This window comes from Oenanthe melanoleuca, chromosome 3 (assembly GCF_029582105.1).
Source record: "Oenanthe melanoleuca isolate GR-GAL-2019-014 chromosome 3, OMel1.0, whole genome shotgun sequence".
Classification (NCBI taxonomy): domain Eukaryota; kingdom Metazoa; phylum Chordata; class Aves; order Passeriformes; family Muscicapidae; genus Oenanthe; species Oenanthe melanoleuca.
The window spans coordinates 95,978,852-95,996,346 of NC_079336.1; the positions used below are offsets into that span (position 1 = coordinate 95,978,852).

Below are 17,495 nucleotides of genomic sequence, written 5' to 3' on the forward strand. Positions count from 1 at the left end.
AGATCTGCATGTGTTTATGTCTCTAAGGCACATGTTTCCCGGCTTTCCAGTGGAAATAAAAAAAAAATGCAAATGCGGTTTTTGCTTGAGCCCCTGTGTAATTGGAGAGTTTGGCCACAGGGTGGTACACCAGCCATGTCGAACCGAGGGCTGCGGGGATGCGCCAGGCAGCTCCGTTATCCCTCCGCCGGCTCCACTCCACCAGGATCAGCACCCTGGAGAGCTCGGAACGGCTGGCCACGAGCCGAAGGCGTCAACAGCCAAAACAAGACTGGGAAACTCCACTGAAGAACCTGAGAATCCATACTATATAACTGCACATATCTACTGACACACAAAACATTCCTTGGGGTTTTTATTTCTAAAGAACACATTTTCGTTTCATCTGACTAAGTCGAAAAATTAATCAAATTCGATGAAAAGAACTTCATTTTCAGTCAATAAACTTTAAGTTTAGATTTCAGGTTGAAGACAAATCTGAAGAAAATCCTGTATCAACTGTGAGATGAAAATATACAACTTCTGGCACTTTCTATTCCAATACGAACAAAAATAAATTAAAAAAAAACAAAAACAAAAAACAAAAAAAAACCCAAAAAAACAAAAAAACCCCAAAACAAAAAACTAAGCAATTAAAAACATTTATTTTTTTATCATTTACCTACTTAGATTAAAGTCTTTTATTAGCACACTGCAATTTTGAATAAATTATAGGGTTTTCTATCTATTAACTAACCTCAACATCTGCCTTCCTTGCCACCCTCCATCTTTTCAATTAAATAAATGGAGTTTGTCAACTTCACTGCTATCTTTTCTAGGTAAGAGGAATACACAGAGATTTTAGATAATTACAGATAGTTTCCTTGGGTACTTGGATCTTTTCAAAAAGAGAGAAGTAAAAAATATTAATTCCTACTGACTCTTCCGCTTTGACTCATGAGTGAAGTTCTGGCCACGCATTTAAGTGATATGGTGAAATTCAAAAGTAAATTTAATTATAACCTAATATTGACATAAACAGGCAGAGAACAAGACCTCAGTTTGGACCTGAAATGTGACAATTTAGCTGATGCCTTAAGATTTTAGCCTTTATATTTTTCAAATTCTGTGCTGCATTAGTGCATAACTCTAAACTTCATCTAAAAGTATTAACTACTCTTCACACTTTGGTCAGACAAAACAATCCCTCTGGGCCTGGAACCCAAGGACACCCTTCAGCATCAGGCTGAAACAAAAGTGAATTGGGGGAGAGCAAACTAGGGGAATATGACTTCATTACCTGAAGCTGTAATTGGAGGATTAACCCCAATATATGTAAAATGATGAAACTTACAATTGTCTGAAAAACTCGTGACCATTGTCCATCTTGAGTGTAGCTGCTGGGAAGCTTTTGACTGTCCAAGGTGTTTCTATTGAAGGCCTTTAACAAGTGCCCACTTTATTCTCTTAACTTCTTCCAGCCTCTGCTCTAGGCAGCCACTCCAAGGCATCATAGCAATGCAATAATACTGAAAATTGCTTTCACAAAGCTTTTCAGAACTCAGCAGTGTATGATGAGACACAAAAGGAGGTATTTTCTAGGAGATATTCAGCAGTACTGACTCTCTATCATAGCCACCTAATACTTCTTCATGCACCTTAGAGCCTCCCTTGAGATCCCTCCTCTAGAATTAATGCTTGACTCTAGAGCAGGGCCCCACTTCACATCAAGTGAAACCAAGGAGGCTTTCTTTTTGTCTCAGGACAGTCAGTGGTAGTTTACCATTTTTAACCATTGTACAGGATTTTATCTATTTTATGTTAGTTCTTTTTTTTATATATATATAAAAGTAGAAGTGCAGTCATCTCATGGAACCTACCTCTTTCACATGATCTGCCAAGGTACCCCGTGCCAGAGCAATCACACACATATCTGTTCCACCCATCCCTGCACACACCATTGTTTTTACAGGGGTTGCTAAGGCAAGGTTTTGCAGTTTCTCTTGAGCATGAGGGTTTTACTCCAGCTGTGCTTTGAATTTCAGCCATCTGTCGAATATCTTTGCTTTGACCATCAATAAATAAATCTCTAATGCAGCCCACATATCCATAATTGAGGAGTGCTGTCCACACTTCTGTTGGGAAGACCAGGCCTGCTTTATTTTCTGGTAAGCCTCCAAGATACAAGTCATCATCCAAGTCAAGGATTTCACTCTCCCCTGGTGCAGTATAAGGAGTACGTAACGTGTTCACAGATATCGTCCCTGTAAAGACAATAAAATGAGTGATTTTCAAGATATTTGGTTTTGGTACTGCTTTTTTTACTCATTCATCTACATGTCACATTAGCTCCTGGCAAACAGCTATAGGTGAACTAGAGGTATTTTATTTGTACAGCTATGGACTCATAGATACACTTCAGCATTTCAATTGCAATGTAGTCAGGAAGTTAATGATCTACAAAACCTTTATGCACAACACTGCATAAGCACAATATGAAAAATCCCAGTAAAAAATCATCTTACCGACCTCATAGATACGGGAAGAATGCAGTTCAGAGCAATTTTCAGAGACATCCTCATTGTGCAACAACAACAAAAAAATCTTCACCATCTTCACTCCCTCATATGTATTTCAAAGCCTTAAGGCCAGGTTTCATTGGTAGGTTGAAACCTGGGAGGCAAATCTGAGTCTTTGGTTTGGGCCCAAAGACACATTATTTTAAAAGACTCTCATCACTTCCACTGGGCTTTGGATAAGACTTTTTTCTTTAAGTGGAGAAGGAAAACACTCTTATTAGCTGCCAGGCAGGCAATCATTAAGAAGGAAGTGATGTGGTCCTGGAGGGAAAAATCAATTCCTCTGACACTTATCTCAAAATGTGTGCATGTTACAATGAGAGGGAGAGAAGATGTATGTAGACCTTCAGGAAACCAGAAATATATTTTCCATTTTAGTCTAAGAATTTAATAAACAAAATTGAACCTAAAATAGAGTTCTCTTTATAAAGTGTCTGAACAAAGAAAATGTAGTCATCAGCAAAGAACCTTTTTTTGGTGGTACTTTGTTTAAAATAATGAGGTATGTAACACTTAAAATTTGATTAAGCAGAAAAACAAATTTAGAACATACAGTCTAACAGAGCATACTTATGCCAATCAATTTTAATTTTATTTCTAAGTAAAATCAAATCATCACGTAGATCTTCACAGAAGTGATTCCTTATTACTCTACATGGGTACAAAAGCAAACAAAATATAAATAAAAATATTATATACGTCACAAAATTGTTATAATGACCAGTCATAGAATGCAACACAGTGTTATCTGCTGGGCATTACAACAAAAGGGTCTTAGTGGTGACAAGACACTGAAGGATTGCATTTACCATGATGAATTTAGCATACATATATATATATATATATATATATATATATATATATATATATATATATATATATAAAGTGAACATGATTCATCATCTTCACTCTTAGCCTGAAACAGATTCCAGAAGATAACACTGATTACCAAAAATGCTTCCACTGTGGTAGGAGTTGTGCATAAGAAAAAATTCACACTTTACATAGCATGCATACTAAAATGTGAGTTTTAAGCAAACAAAGGCAGGTCAGAAAAAGATCATTCTCTTACTTGGGTACAGCCTAAAATTTAAGCTTCTCTTTTAGTAATGGTCTCCTGTAAAAGCTATATTTTTTCTGTTCTCTTGATGGTTCAGTAGGTTAACTTCAACAACATTGACAGAATGAATATCTAAATAATTTGGATCATTAGTAAATGCTGTTTGGGATAAAGGTCTCAGGAGGTCCAACTCCCATGTGACCTGAGTCAGATGGATTTTAGAAGGGCTGGATACCACAAACAGTCTCCCTACTATCAGAAGAAAACTAACAACATAAAACAAAGGTTTGCATAGAATTTTTGCATCTCTATAAGCACATTTATAGAGTGAGGATGTGGTCAGTTTGCCCTTTTATGTATTATGGGAAATGTCTTCTCTGTCATTTGAATGATGACATAGATGCAAAGTGAACTTCCAAGAAAGTAAGTAAGAAATAGGCATGCTGAAACAAGAAACTTTTCCTTCCAAACTTCCATCTATTTAAAACTGATAAGAAAATTATGGATTGCTAACTATAAAAATTTGTTGTTTCTTCTCAGCTTCTAGAAGCCGAATCTGGCACTCATATGGAATGCTTGCTGTAGGTCTGACCTTAGGCATGCAAGCATAAACATTTTGAGATTTGATTTGATTAACCAGTTTCATCAAACAGGGACACCTGTGGATGACCTGTCAAACCAAGAGAGACTTCTCAGAGAGCATCCTACAGTATCAGGAAGGATGGCTAACAGACAACAGATCTTTTCATCTTTAAAAGCATTAGAGACCCTGCAAATATAAATTGTACTTGTCCTCACACTATTTCTTACTGCTATTGTTGCTTGCTGCCATCTGTTGATGCACAGGCTAATTTAGGACCAAACACTCTAAACCCATGTTCAGGCAGCACCCACTTGTGCACCCACACAAGTTAACTCAGCTGCAGCCTCCAACAGCAAGCTCCAACATGTGAATAGTGCTGCTTTCTGCTGGACATTGCATTTCAAGACATTAACAAAGAATCCTAGAACTCCTTCTCTATTAAAAAATAAAAATCTAGTTACTTTCAGCTCACAGGAAAAGACAGATAAATCTCTGCTAGTACAGATGCTACTCTCTGTTCCAAGTGGAAGCTCTGCAAGCACAGAAGACTTAGGAAGGTGAATGATATGGGAAACTGGTGACTGTGAATTATAGTAAGGTGATAGATTGAAGAAGGAAATTTTTCTGCTCTGTGTCATAAAGGATTACCCTGAAGGGAGCTTAAGTATTATTTTGAATAGATGTCAATAGCTTCTTAAAGAAGTGAACTTTTTGCCTTCCCAGGTAAAAGAAACGAAATCCCATAAAATATTTTGTGTGAGAAGTTCTCTGAAACCTTACTGCAATCAGGGCATCTAATGACTACAGGTAGAAAAATATGACAGGCAACAACACAGCCATCACTGCTGATGATATCCAAATTACCTTTTACATATCTCTGACAGACAATGCAAACTTTACTCACTAATTGCTTTGTAAATGCAGATGAAAAAAAAAAATCCAAGTAAAATAAGGGAATACAAAAAATACTCCAAAATACAGCAAAAAATACAGAGCCTTTTAAGAATCCTAAGAAAAAATGCAGAACTCAAGTTCACAGAACATAGGCCTACAAAAAACAAACAATGGTTCTATTAGCATCTTTGGATTCACAATGCACCCAGAGCTGAGACAGAGGTAGCACATGCTGTTTCATCTTGGTGAGGTTTGGGGGTGAATTATTTTTGGCTTTTTTTGTTTGTTTGTTTGTTTGTTTGTTTGTTTGTTTTGTTTTGGTGGGGTTTTCTTTGTTTTTGTTTGTTTTTTTTTTTTTGTTTTGTTTTGTTTTGTTGGGTTTTTTTGGTTTTTTTTTAAGCTTGTTATCTTTCTTGAGGGAAACTTTTAGTTCTGCTGAAAATGTCTCAATTTGGACCTCATAACAATGGCAGAAGCTATCACAGAAATTGGGGACTGTGATGCACACCTCCTTTGATAGACTTCAATTCTACTTTCTCTGGGAATTATAGGCAGATTAAAAGGAATGGTTTTGTCAAATCATTAGTGTGCCTCCATCTGAGATCTTTCTTCTTATGTATGTGAAGGGACATCACTTTCCATAGAGGAAGAAAGGGAAGCTAATGGAGCATGCAAATGTCTTATGCATCCAGCACAAAAGGGTTAATTAATTTCCCTGTAAAGATACTGTAATGTCATTCTCAAGATAGAAATTGTCTAATTTTGCAAGAGGAAAGAATGGGACATATGTTGTTTAACAAAATAACCTAAAGACAAGTGATATTATGAGGAAATAGCAGATTCAGAAGATCACTGGATGCTCAAGGGTTTAAATTGTAACATCTCTAGAGTAGGAACCATCCTTAAATTTCCAACTTTTCATAACAGCATCCAGAACCAGATAAGTAGTGAGAAGGCTTTTTCTTTGAAAATAGCCATAATGCCTTCCAGAATACAAGCAGCTTCCATCAAAGTTTTTTAAGACTCAAAGGATAATTTTTGTATTTCTATCAGAATAAGAAAGCAATGGAAGAATGCTGTCAGCATGTGGTTTGTCCTACCTGAAAGAAGTAAAAGGGAATGACAAAGACAAGAAGGTGTGGGGTGACTTATTTAATCTGGGAATTCATGACCTAGCTTCTAAAAACAAGTAGCATTTCTTATCTCCAGAAACTACATATAAATTTAAGTGCCCTGTAATGACCTATAGCTGTTTTGATTCTGCAGCATTTCACCTGAAATCACAGTACAATTCAACATTCAGAAACTTCTTTCTGTATTGGAAAATCAGTTTGAGAAAAGCTAATGAAGTTATGGTTTTCAGCAAGAATTATTGACTTAAAGGATAACTGATTAGTGAGAAGTCCTTCAAAGGACAAGACAACAATATAAATCAATAACACACATGTGAGCAAAATGGGAAATATATTGGGGGTTACAGAGAAACCTATTGCACCACTTGGCTGAGTGTTGGTTAAGTTTCATTGTGGACTCCAAGAAAGATACAGATCAGCCAAGGAAGCTGCAGATAATTGAAAGAATATTGCTTAAAATGCAATATAAACCCATTCTCCCAAGTGTGAAAACTATTGACATCTGTTGAAATAGGAACATGTAAGTCTGGCTGTTCTTAAAAGGTTAAAAAGATGTGGGAAGCAATATGTAGAAAAGAAGAATATATGTGGAAAAAAAAAAAAAAAGAACCTGCAACAAAAACACATGTAATGGACGTCAACAAAGCACTACTTAAAGTGAGATGTTGATTATAGTTAAGCTCTAATTAAATACTCCAGAAAAAATTTCTGGTATTCAAGCTGAAACTAACTTTAGTTCAAAATTTCAGTGACTCAGCCCTTTAATGATAGATACTGATACATTCTGCTTTATGCTGCCCTACACAATTGGAGGTTGACAAGAAGGGTAAGTTTCCTCCCTGATTTCACTATGTGATGGTGCTTTCTGAAGGATGAATGATGGTTTAGCAAAATAAAAAGCATTTGCATTGTTATCTTTGCATATGGCAAACAGTTTTAAAAATTTAAAGAATACTTAAGTCTCAGAAAACAGTTATTAGACCTATCCCTACTGTGTAACAAGATACACTGTGAGCAAAGACCTTTACAGCTGCTTCTGGAGCTTGGTTGTTTTTTATTCAGTTTGGGTTTGTGGGTTTTTTCCTAATTCTTTTTTTCTGCAGAGTTTGCAGTATTGTTAAGAGCAGAACAAACATTTCCCTTAGGTATGATGTAATGAGCCTCTCCAATCATATTCATTATCTCAGCAATTTAATTTTTCACAAAACTGTGCATAAGAATCATATTTCTAAATCTCATGTCTCTCCTGATCAGTTCAATGTGAAGGTTTTAATTGCAGCTACTGCAGCTGTACTGATCTCTTCTTACCTGATGTGGCCTATTTTGGTTTCTTCTTGTGCCCATCAAAAACATCTGCTTAATAAGAAATGTTGATAAAACAGAGCAAGGTATTCTAAATACATCTTCTGTGCTAAACCACAATGTAATATCTGTGATGAGGACTGACTGCAGCATGCAGCCCATGGCCAAGACAAGGCACACAGAAGGCTGCTATGAAGCTGTGTCCTTCTCAGAAATTCAGGATGTACAGTTCAGGAGTACTGGGAGGAAACTCAGGGCACAGCAGTTGTAGCACTGCTGGATACCTAGCAAGAAAGATGGACCAGAGGAGAATATCTTATTAATATTTCTCTGTACCTAACCCTTAAATGTTACCTAAATATGGTCTCAGGAATTCTGTCCTACCAATGATCTTCTTTATAGGTCAAAACTTCTTTCAGTAAGAAGCATATTAAAAGGCACCATCTCTTCCTTCTTCTTTGTATTTCTCAAAATCTGAGTGGATTGATAGAATTACTAGCAAATGAGGTCTGGCTGATTACAATTTAAAAAAGTTTTCACATTTCTTACATCTCCCTTCCCCCCTCCACTGCAGTCCCAGACAAGCAAAGGCAAAGTCAGTAGTTTAGAGTGGATGCTCACTGTGACTGAGAGTCTGGAAGAGAGTAAAGAATGAGAAATAAATCTAGTACTTGCTGATCCAGCTAATATGAAAGTCAAGGAAATTAGCAAAGCTCCTTGAGAAATGTCACAGCATTCTACAATAGGAGGGAACCACTGTGCATTGGATTTGAAGGCTAGGAGCAAAAGGTTGCAAGACAGCAAACTTAATTTAGAGAAAAAAAAAAAAAAAATCACAGTTTATTTGAGCTACTTATTCATTAACAGAAGGATCTCTTCCTTTATGATTGATAGCTAGGGAAATATGCTTCCAATGGCAACAAGAACGTCTCAGAAAAGCAATTTTTTTCTGTACAAGTTATATTCATTCAGTTTTATAAAAATTCTGAAGGAAAGCTAGTGAAAAGTAATTATATTTGTGTGATTTCCAGTATGTTTAGTCTGGGCTAGAGAAATGAAGCCAAAAAGCATCCTGAAATAGTAAAGTGAATTTTATTCTTCATGAGTAAAACACACCAACATGCATAACATGAGCACGACCTGGAGGGGGATGAGATGCTCAGCACAGCAAGGAGGGCACACAGCCAACTCACTGCCCTGGACTTGAGAGCAGACTTTGGCCTCTCCAAGGCACTACTGAGTGGAATCCAATGGGAATTAGCCTTGGAGGGCAGAGGGGCCCAAGGATGCTGGCTGGTATTCAAGGATCACTTTCTCCAAGCTCAGACACGATGCATCCTGACAAGGAGGCAATCGGGCAAAAATGCCATCAGGCCTCCATGGATGGACAAGGAGCTGCTAAGCAAACTCAGAGCAAAAAAAAGGAGCTTTCAGAAGGTGGAAACAAGGACAGGTGGCTTTGGAGGAATAGAGTAAAATTGTACAGGGTGATAGGGATAAGGTTAAGGAAGCCAGGGCCCAGTTAGAATCAGGTGTGTCTCCCCCACCCCCACTTCTTACTATTTCTTTCTATTTCCCTCTATATCACAATTACTGCTACAAAAAAATCCATATTTTTTACTGTGGCACACAGTCTCATTTACACCTTAAATGAGGCAGAGGCATCTCTCCAATAATTTTAATAACCAGATCTTATCATCGTTAAGACAAACAAAAGCATTGCCAGTGTTATAGTACTTCTCCTACTATAAACTTTGATTTTGTTTCAAATTGCAGTTAAAATTCAGTTTGCCAATCCAAAGGCCTGCACATTTTATTTAGTATTAATGTTAATAGTTCAATGTCTTAGAGTAAATAGATATTATGATTAGTTTTCAACAGTGACGGGAGGGGTTGCATAATTTTCATTTATCTTGACCATAGGCAAATCATCAGATGGATTATTTTGATTATTTATAATCTTACTTAAAAATTAATATGCAATCCTGATCACCAACAAGTTTTTGCTTCCTAAAATTACTCTATATTCTTGCTGATGTCCACCAACAATTTTAAAGAATTAAAGTATGCCCTAGACTCTCTGAATGGCACTTGTGAGTCATGGTTTTTGTGAAGCAATGAGAGGATAGAAATTATCTTCAAATGTAAGCAATTGTTATGCATTTATTTCATTCCTTTATAGATCTGTTGGCTTTGGATGTAAGAATAAACTTTGCTTTCAGCAGTCCCACAGGCATGATTATTGCAGGATTTACTGCCTAATATGAATCACTGAAACAACACTTAAGGAAAAAGTCTGAAATAAAAACTGTAGTATAAATAATATAACTGCTGGATATTCAATCTTAATTGAGGATTTTGAGAAGTTGCATTTTGTTGTTCAATTAGGGGTTTTTTTTCCTTTGTTTTCTTGTGTGTGTGTGGGTTTTTGTTTTTTTTTTTTTTTTTTTTGCTTGGTTGTGTTTTGCTTGTTCTTGTTTGGTAGGTTTATTTAAGCTCAAGAAATATTAATGAGCAACTGACATATTATAAAAAGAAAATAAAAGTCTGTACTATTAGAATTTGAAGCTGCACTGCCCAGGAATCAAATAATTATTTTTCATAATCAGTGCAGTTCAATTGAATTTGGTCGGATTTTTCAGCATGGATTTGACTGAAATCTTCAGTTTAAACCTCCATCTTGCATTTGCTTGATCTGAAATCTGATTTGTGTGTAGTAACAAGTTAAGCCATAACATGGCGACTTTTTGGGGGGTTAAGTTTCATAAAGAAATTATAAATGCAAGCTATGGAAAGGGAGTCACCAGGAGGAAGAAAGTGGGGGAAATCCCACAAAATCCAAAAGAAGTGTGGTTACATTTTTCGACACCCAATACTAATGTTAATCAGAAAATCTTCAGGACTGAATTATAGGCTCAGTACATTCCCTGCCCCTTTCCTCTCCAAATCCTGGCATGAAGTACAGGAAAGTCATTGTAGAAGAGAACTGTCCTTAAACTGATGTATATTGATTATTTGTTTAGACAAGATATATACTCTAGATGAGCTGATACACATTGACGATTTCACTGGATAAATGCACTTTAAGCCATATTACATTTCAGTAGAATGAGGAAGAGTTCATGAATTCTTTATTTTTACCACTTTTTAGTGAGATAATTTTTTTAGTAAACTACTCCATAATGTGAACCACACTGGCAGAACGTGGCAAGTCAATTATTTCCATTTCTGCTATTATGTGTTGTTAGCCTTTTACTAGCATATCATTTAAGTACACTGAGACCTGCTGACATGATTGGAAGATCTGTGTTGTTTCTGTGGGGCAGCTATTCCCCACATCAGAGATTATTTTCAGTGATCCCTTTTTTGCTTTATTTTCATTCTTGAGACTTGCCACTTCAGCTATTTGGTGCAAGCAAGCACCAAAGGAGGGAGATTACTGTTGGTTTTTCAAGCACACAACACACTTGCAAGATTAAGTACTTGATTATCCAATAATGTTAACATAAGATATTTTACTCAGCAAATTATTGTATTGTGGCACCTGGAAGTAATGATTTATATTTTCCTTATTTTTCAGATGATGCCCCACTCTAACTGTGACAACATCAATATGTACCCAGTGTTCTCTCAGATAAAGCAGAAAGAAACCACATTTTGAAGGCTAGCAAAAGGAACTTACCTGACCGCCCATCCCGCTGAAAATCCACATGGTACCATTCACCATCATTCACCTTCTTCTGCAAGGCTTTTATTTTTATAGTACCTGATCCCATGTCTAATAGTAGGTAGAGGTGGCCATCAAGCATCTCAATGGCAAAAAAATCAACCTTCACCATCTGTGGATGTTTGGCATCTTTTTGGTGCCTTGGTTTCCCATGGCTGAAAAGAATCAGGCCATTTGGCTCAGTTGTACGAAAGTCAAATGATATTGAGCCTGTTTTCTTGGCATTCCACTTTGGCAGAGAGATGAAAGACTCTGGTGTTTCAAATGTGATTGGATCTAAGGTTGCAACATTCTCACATTTAAATGCTACAACCCCATGAATCTTCATTTTAGGATCCCCTTGCTTGGCAAGTCGAGACAGCTCCAACCTGACATCGTTATTTTTATACACAACCTGCAAGCAAAGCAGAGAAGTTACTAGAAGAAACCTGACCATTTTAACCAAACAGATATAATTCTGAATAGGCACATTATTTAGAGGATAATGATGATGATATATGAATATGATAATTTACATACAAACAAGATGAAATAACTATTTTCATTGACTAATGATTTAATAATTGTTTTCATTAAACCAAACAAAGTTGCTCTAAAAATATCCCTGGAGTTAATTCTAACAATCTGAAAGAATCTACACATAATTTATACTACGAGTTGCAAATTAGCTTGTGTGGCCTTGATTACTTAAAAGCTTTCTCTGCACAGCCATTCTGCTATTATAAAGAAGTATTAGATTTCTTCTACCTCTAAACCCTTTGTCACTGTCTTAACTCTTCTGTTCATGCACAGAAAATATACCAAGGTCAGATGCTTCATAATTTAACATATTCTCAGTTCGTCCTTGGCTCTGAGGAGTGGTAGCATTCATGGAATTCATGAGGCTATATAAGATAGGAGAACTAACATAATAACAGATCAAAACAGGCAAAACCAGGAAAACCTTTGTGCTCATTCAATTTGATTAAAAAAACTCAACTTCCATATTTTCCCTGACTGAAGGTTTTCTGATAAAAACGGAAGACAAAATTAGTTTTAAATCCAATTGACCTCTACAGCAAATATTCTTGCTTCAAATCACATTTTAACTTGGTCCAAGAAGTCTGTCATGATGCAACCATTTCCCAGGGTTCTAATGTTTATTAGTGTTTTCTCAAATTGCTGCTCTTTCTGAGTTATCCATAATGCAAGAGCTGCTGAAATGAGCTCCTCAATACCAAAGGCATGCACAGGTGCTTTGTCAATACTTTTAATTGTTTGATAAATTATACACTCAAGCTAAAACACCACTGAAGGGCTGAATACAAAACCATAGTGACAGAAGTTAAAACTTTCTTCACTGTTTCTAAGGCTAAGCCCTACATTAAAGAGCAATTTGGAGAAAAAGCAACAGCTCAGCAAAACCAAGCACTTTGTGCTGAGGCTTCTTCATCTACAGATCTGCATCACTCAGGGCTAGATCACATCTGATGCAGTGTCCCAGCTATGCAGTGTGGTTTGGAGCTGTTCATGGGACCCATCACTGGTTCAGACTTTACATCCCTATTGGGGGTTAGAAAGTGCTTACTGAATACTTAGGATAGAGCTTCTGGATTAATTTCCTGCCAGACCTACTTTGAACACACCAGGCCCACTCTCACACCTAGTAAGGGGAAAACAAAAGGGATGAACTGCAGAGCTGTTAGAAATCACAGCACTAGCACTCACACAATCTAAGATGGCACACCCCACAAGTGATAGTTGCTATTGGAAAATGATGTTTAAAGATAAAAGAAAAGGAAGTGATTGATAGAGTGACACCTTTTTTAGTAAGAATTGTGTTAATTCCAAGTATTATTATCCAATATTATTATTCACGATGCAAATTTCATCATTAGACGTGTCAGAATTATTCTACTATAATAAAATGTAATCTAAAAATTAATAAATAAACCTATTTCTTCATTTTATTTCAGAATTGAGTACAAGTAGTGTTGTTCCCATGAGAGCTGTGTCTCCAAAGACAGCAGATAAACCTCAGCAGATTGCTGACAGCAGAGATGGTGCTCTGCTACAGAGACAATGTGTTCTTCAACTGCAGACATCACAAGTGAATAAAATTGGACTACACTGTAATATTAGATAGTAAGATCCCATATTTCCACTTATCAAATACCTCCACAACACCTCAGATTTCACAGACTGTGCAAAGGAGTTGAGAAATAAGCACATGCAAGTGACCTCCCTTTGGGGTGGCTTTCTGCCTTTAGAATGAAGAGGAAGAATTCAGGAGCCTGGGAGGTTCCTTGGAGATATCTGATCTCGTGAAGCATTGACTATTTTCTGTGGCAAGAGGGATTTTGAATTTCTACTTCATTTGAAGAAGTTACAGGGACAACCTTTGTACATTAGACTGAAAAGAATTAAACACTGCCAGTAGACACAATAAATAAAAAAGGAACAAATGGTCTCTTATTAGAACTAAATTCTGCTTGACAATGAAAGTACATATGGCAACAAAGAACATGAGAAGTCCTTAAATTGACTGCTGAACAAGAACAGGTTACAGGACAAGGCAAATAAATGTAAAAAGAGAATTTATTGCTTATGGACAAATCAAACTGTCCAACCTGGTTGACTGAATATTACAATTAGGAATTAATAGCTATGTTAAAAAATTCATCAGACTAAAGGAAAGCTAGGTTTTCCTTGAAGTCTAAAATAGCTTACTATGATCTGAAGTGATTTGCCAACTCAGAAATAATAATTTCTAATAAATATGGTTTAAGAACATAATGGATGAAGTGAAATGTTTTTCTCAATAACTTGTCACCAGCTGTTCAATTAACTTAATATATAATATATGAGGGAAACATTGCTAGAACACTTTAGCAACCGTGAAAAATATTGTCAGTTTTATGTCATCAATATCAAAACATTCTTGGAATCACTAAATATTTTAAATGACAATTTTGTGCTTCCATATTCCACAACTGAAACTTCATAGCCACTGAGAAGCAAATGACTTCATATTATTATATAATATTCTGGGGAACCTTGAATAAAACCTATTTCTATGTTTGAGAGTGCATATGTTCTAAGTTTTAGAATGTGCTTATGTTCATTTACTCTTACTACATGAAAAATTTTGAGCTGAATTATCATGGATAATTAGCAATAAAACAGGATTGTATGAACCAAGACCTGTAAACTATTAACTGAACACAGCTTGCATTTGGGAGGCTGTTTCCTGGTGTTCTGCTGAGATTCTTACCCCTCTCCCTGTCCATGAAAAATGTACTCAGTCATCAGTGAAGCACAGCAAAAAGGAGAAAAGCAGTATGCTCACAGAAATTAGTTGTCATTAAATTTTGGGAAAACCACTGAACAGTAAGGAATAATTCTGAGATTAATATCTTCTTTATAACTCATGAGGGTACATGCTTCAGAAACAACAGCCTCTAGGGTACTAATAGCTTACTGATTTATCCATTGATTTTGCCTTTTAATTTTCTTCTTTTGCTTCTGGGTGCATAAGGACAAACATGCTTTAAATAGGGATTATACTATCTGCTGTTTCTCTCTGAGGCACACAGCATATAACATTAACTTGGTACATCCTCCCTCCTTCAGAGACATGAATCCACAATTACTCAAGTAGATGGAATTTGCAATGGAGAAATAGTGGAGTCACATTCCCTTTACTCCCACACAACCCCCCAGTCAGTATCCTGGCATCCACTGGGTTGGCTCTGGTTTTTAGTTTGCTCTTGCACTCACTTTCATACCTGAGCAACAATCTAAGTTCCCTGCACATGAAACTACCAGCCCTCAGGGAGTTGTATCATGCCAATAAAGAGCACCATGATTTTGTCTTGTGTTCATTCTGTTCTTTCCTGTTATGATCAACTTAGTTTCAAGACCTCAGTCTTTAAAATATATAATTACCTCGTTCTTGGAAACAGCAAAAGGTCACCCAAACTCCCAAGAAAAATGGAGCAGTTAGCAATTCCCCACATAACCTGCAACCAAGCTATCCAAAGTGAGGAACAAATTTAGTTTCTAAGAGAGACAGGGCAGAACATTCCACAATTTTAAAATCCTTTGCTACATCTAGGCCAACCACATGCTGGGTAACTTGCATTATCACAGGGCTGTGTCTTAACAGGTAAGTCCAGCTTTGAGACAGCAATTACTGCCTTAAGCTCAGCAGTCTCTTTAATGTGGTCTGTGGTCATCTTGGAGCACAACCTAAATTAGTTCATGCTTCCCAAACACATATCATGTATAGTTTTTTTTTTTGCAAGCTGGGGTGCTATTACACAATGAACTCCAGAAGTGTAAAGGGGTATAAATCTATGAATGACCCTGAGAAGAGGTGAAGGAAACGAGAAGGAAATCATACTAGAGATGTATCCTAAATCTGTAACTGTTTAATTAGCAAATTGATAAACCAATAAAGTTTTAAAAATTAAAAAAAAAAATAAACAAGATTCCCATCCATTCTTTCTACTGACCCTATCTCATTAGATTTAGGGCCGTGAAAGGTGCGAAAGAATCCAGATTGCAACACTATTTTCAATTCAAAGTACAGCCCTTTCTTCATCAAACATTATGAATGAAGAAAGGTCATTACCCTTAAATATTTCAAAATACTGACCATCTCTGCCAGCAATAACTTTTCAATCACTGTGATTAAAAATCCTTTAAATTATTAAAAAACATTTATTTCAAATTACTTTACATTCTTAAAACCAAAGTAAAATCTAAAAGAAGCTGATCATATCACCTGACTTGCAGCATCTAGGTTTTCTTGAGTGTAAGAGTAGAAGAAAGGATTACAGGTGACCTTGCCCCTGATAAGTCACAGTTGTACTAATTACCTAAGAAGAGGAACAGCCTTGCCCTTAATGGGTCTCAGCTGTGAATAATAAAGATAAGTGTGATAAAAATGAGTGGGTTGGGTGGCCAAGAGGATCTTGGAGGCAGAGGCTGTGAAGAAAGAAGGACCTTGAGGGGGGTAGAGTGAGCCCTGAGGAAGAAAGAAGGATCCAGAGAGACAAAGAAGAATGAAACAAGGGAGAGAGTTGCTGCAGTAAAAGATCTGCTGTGAGGTCAGTCTGGGTCTGATGGAGTCAGAGCTGCTGTTGTACCTTGCAGTCATAGTCCAGCAAGGTGAAGCTGTGGTCAGTCTGCAAAGCAACACCTGCAGTCACAGCCCAGCAGGAAGCAGCCAGAGTCTGCAGCTGGACCCTGCAGCAGCAGCTTGCTGCAGCAGAGTCAGGGTGGCAGAGCTGTAAAGAATGAACTGGGACACTTTTCATGTTGTTGAGAGTCTGTGTCTTTGCTCATTTCTACCCCTAATGAGATCTGATGTAACATTGAGAGAACCCAGGATTTCAGAGCAGCTACCACTATGACCTTACTCCAAATGGCTATTTACTTAACTGGGAGATGAGGTAAAATACTTTTATATTGCAATTCAATTCATATGCAATTTGAATAAATGGATGAATCTAGTATCAAAGAATGTTAAAAACTGAATTACATAAATCTTTGTTCCATAAGACAGTGCTATCATACTTTCATATTTCCATGAAACCTGTATCACCTGCATACAATCACAGTTAATTCTACAAAACAGAGATTAATATCACCCAAAATGGTTCAGGTAAGTGCTGCCAACCTACAGGTTTCCCTTGAAAAGTGGTGTCAGCAGCAGGGAACTTGCTGATGTCAGAACTGTAACAATGGGACTTATAATAAGGGAAGCCTGAGGCAATTTTTTCAGCTTGCTTTACCAGCAACTAGAATTTCCATGCTCATTGAGAACTGCTTGGTGCACACAGCATCACATTCCCTAGAAATCAAACTGACCATTAACAGTTACTGTGTATTTTTTTTATCACTTGTTGTATGGTTTTGAACTAATCTGGGAACATGAGCCTTTCATAGGAGGCTTGTCACTTTGCTAATATGCCTCCATGCATTTTCAAGCTCCAAAATGAATATACCAAGGAACACAATAAGCTACAGACTATCCACACAAAACTTAAGGAGCTCAAGTTCAAATGTTTGAACACAATGTGGAAGTACACAACATGAACAACAACAGCTATTCAAGCATCTAGATCATAAACCAGCCTTGTTTTCTGAACATAGAGAAGAAATTAAAGAAATATTGAATGCTCCAACTTATTCTTTCTCAAGTGAAATTGTTTTAATTCTCCTAAGGTCAACATTTGTGCAAAGTAGTGAT

The 17,495-nt window shown here is 36.7% G+C and overlaps 1 protein-coding gene across 6 annotated transcripts in view; it reads right to left on the reverse strand.

Moving 5' to 3' along the window:
• The window catches only part of NRXN1 (neurexin 1), a 668,503-nt gene that overhangs the window by 386,865 nt on the left and 264,143 nt on the right, over window positions 1–17,495 (reverse strand). For all 6 annotated transcript variants that reach the window (XM_056487060.1, XM_056487058.1, XM_056487056.1 and 3 more), the window contains 2 exons: window positions 11,213–11,651; window positions 1,860–2,243 (listed from right to left, as the gene is read on the reverse strand). In XM_056487060.1, the coding sequence (XP_056343035.1) occupies window positions 1,860–2,243; window positions 11,213–11,651 (823 nt within the window). The remainder of the gene's footprint in view (window positions 1–1,859; window positions 2,244–11,212; window positions 11,652–17,495) is intronic.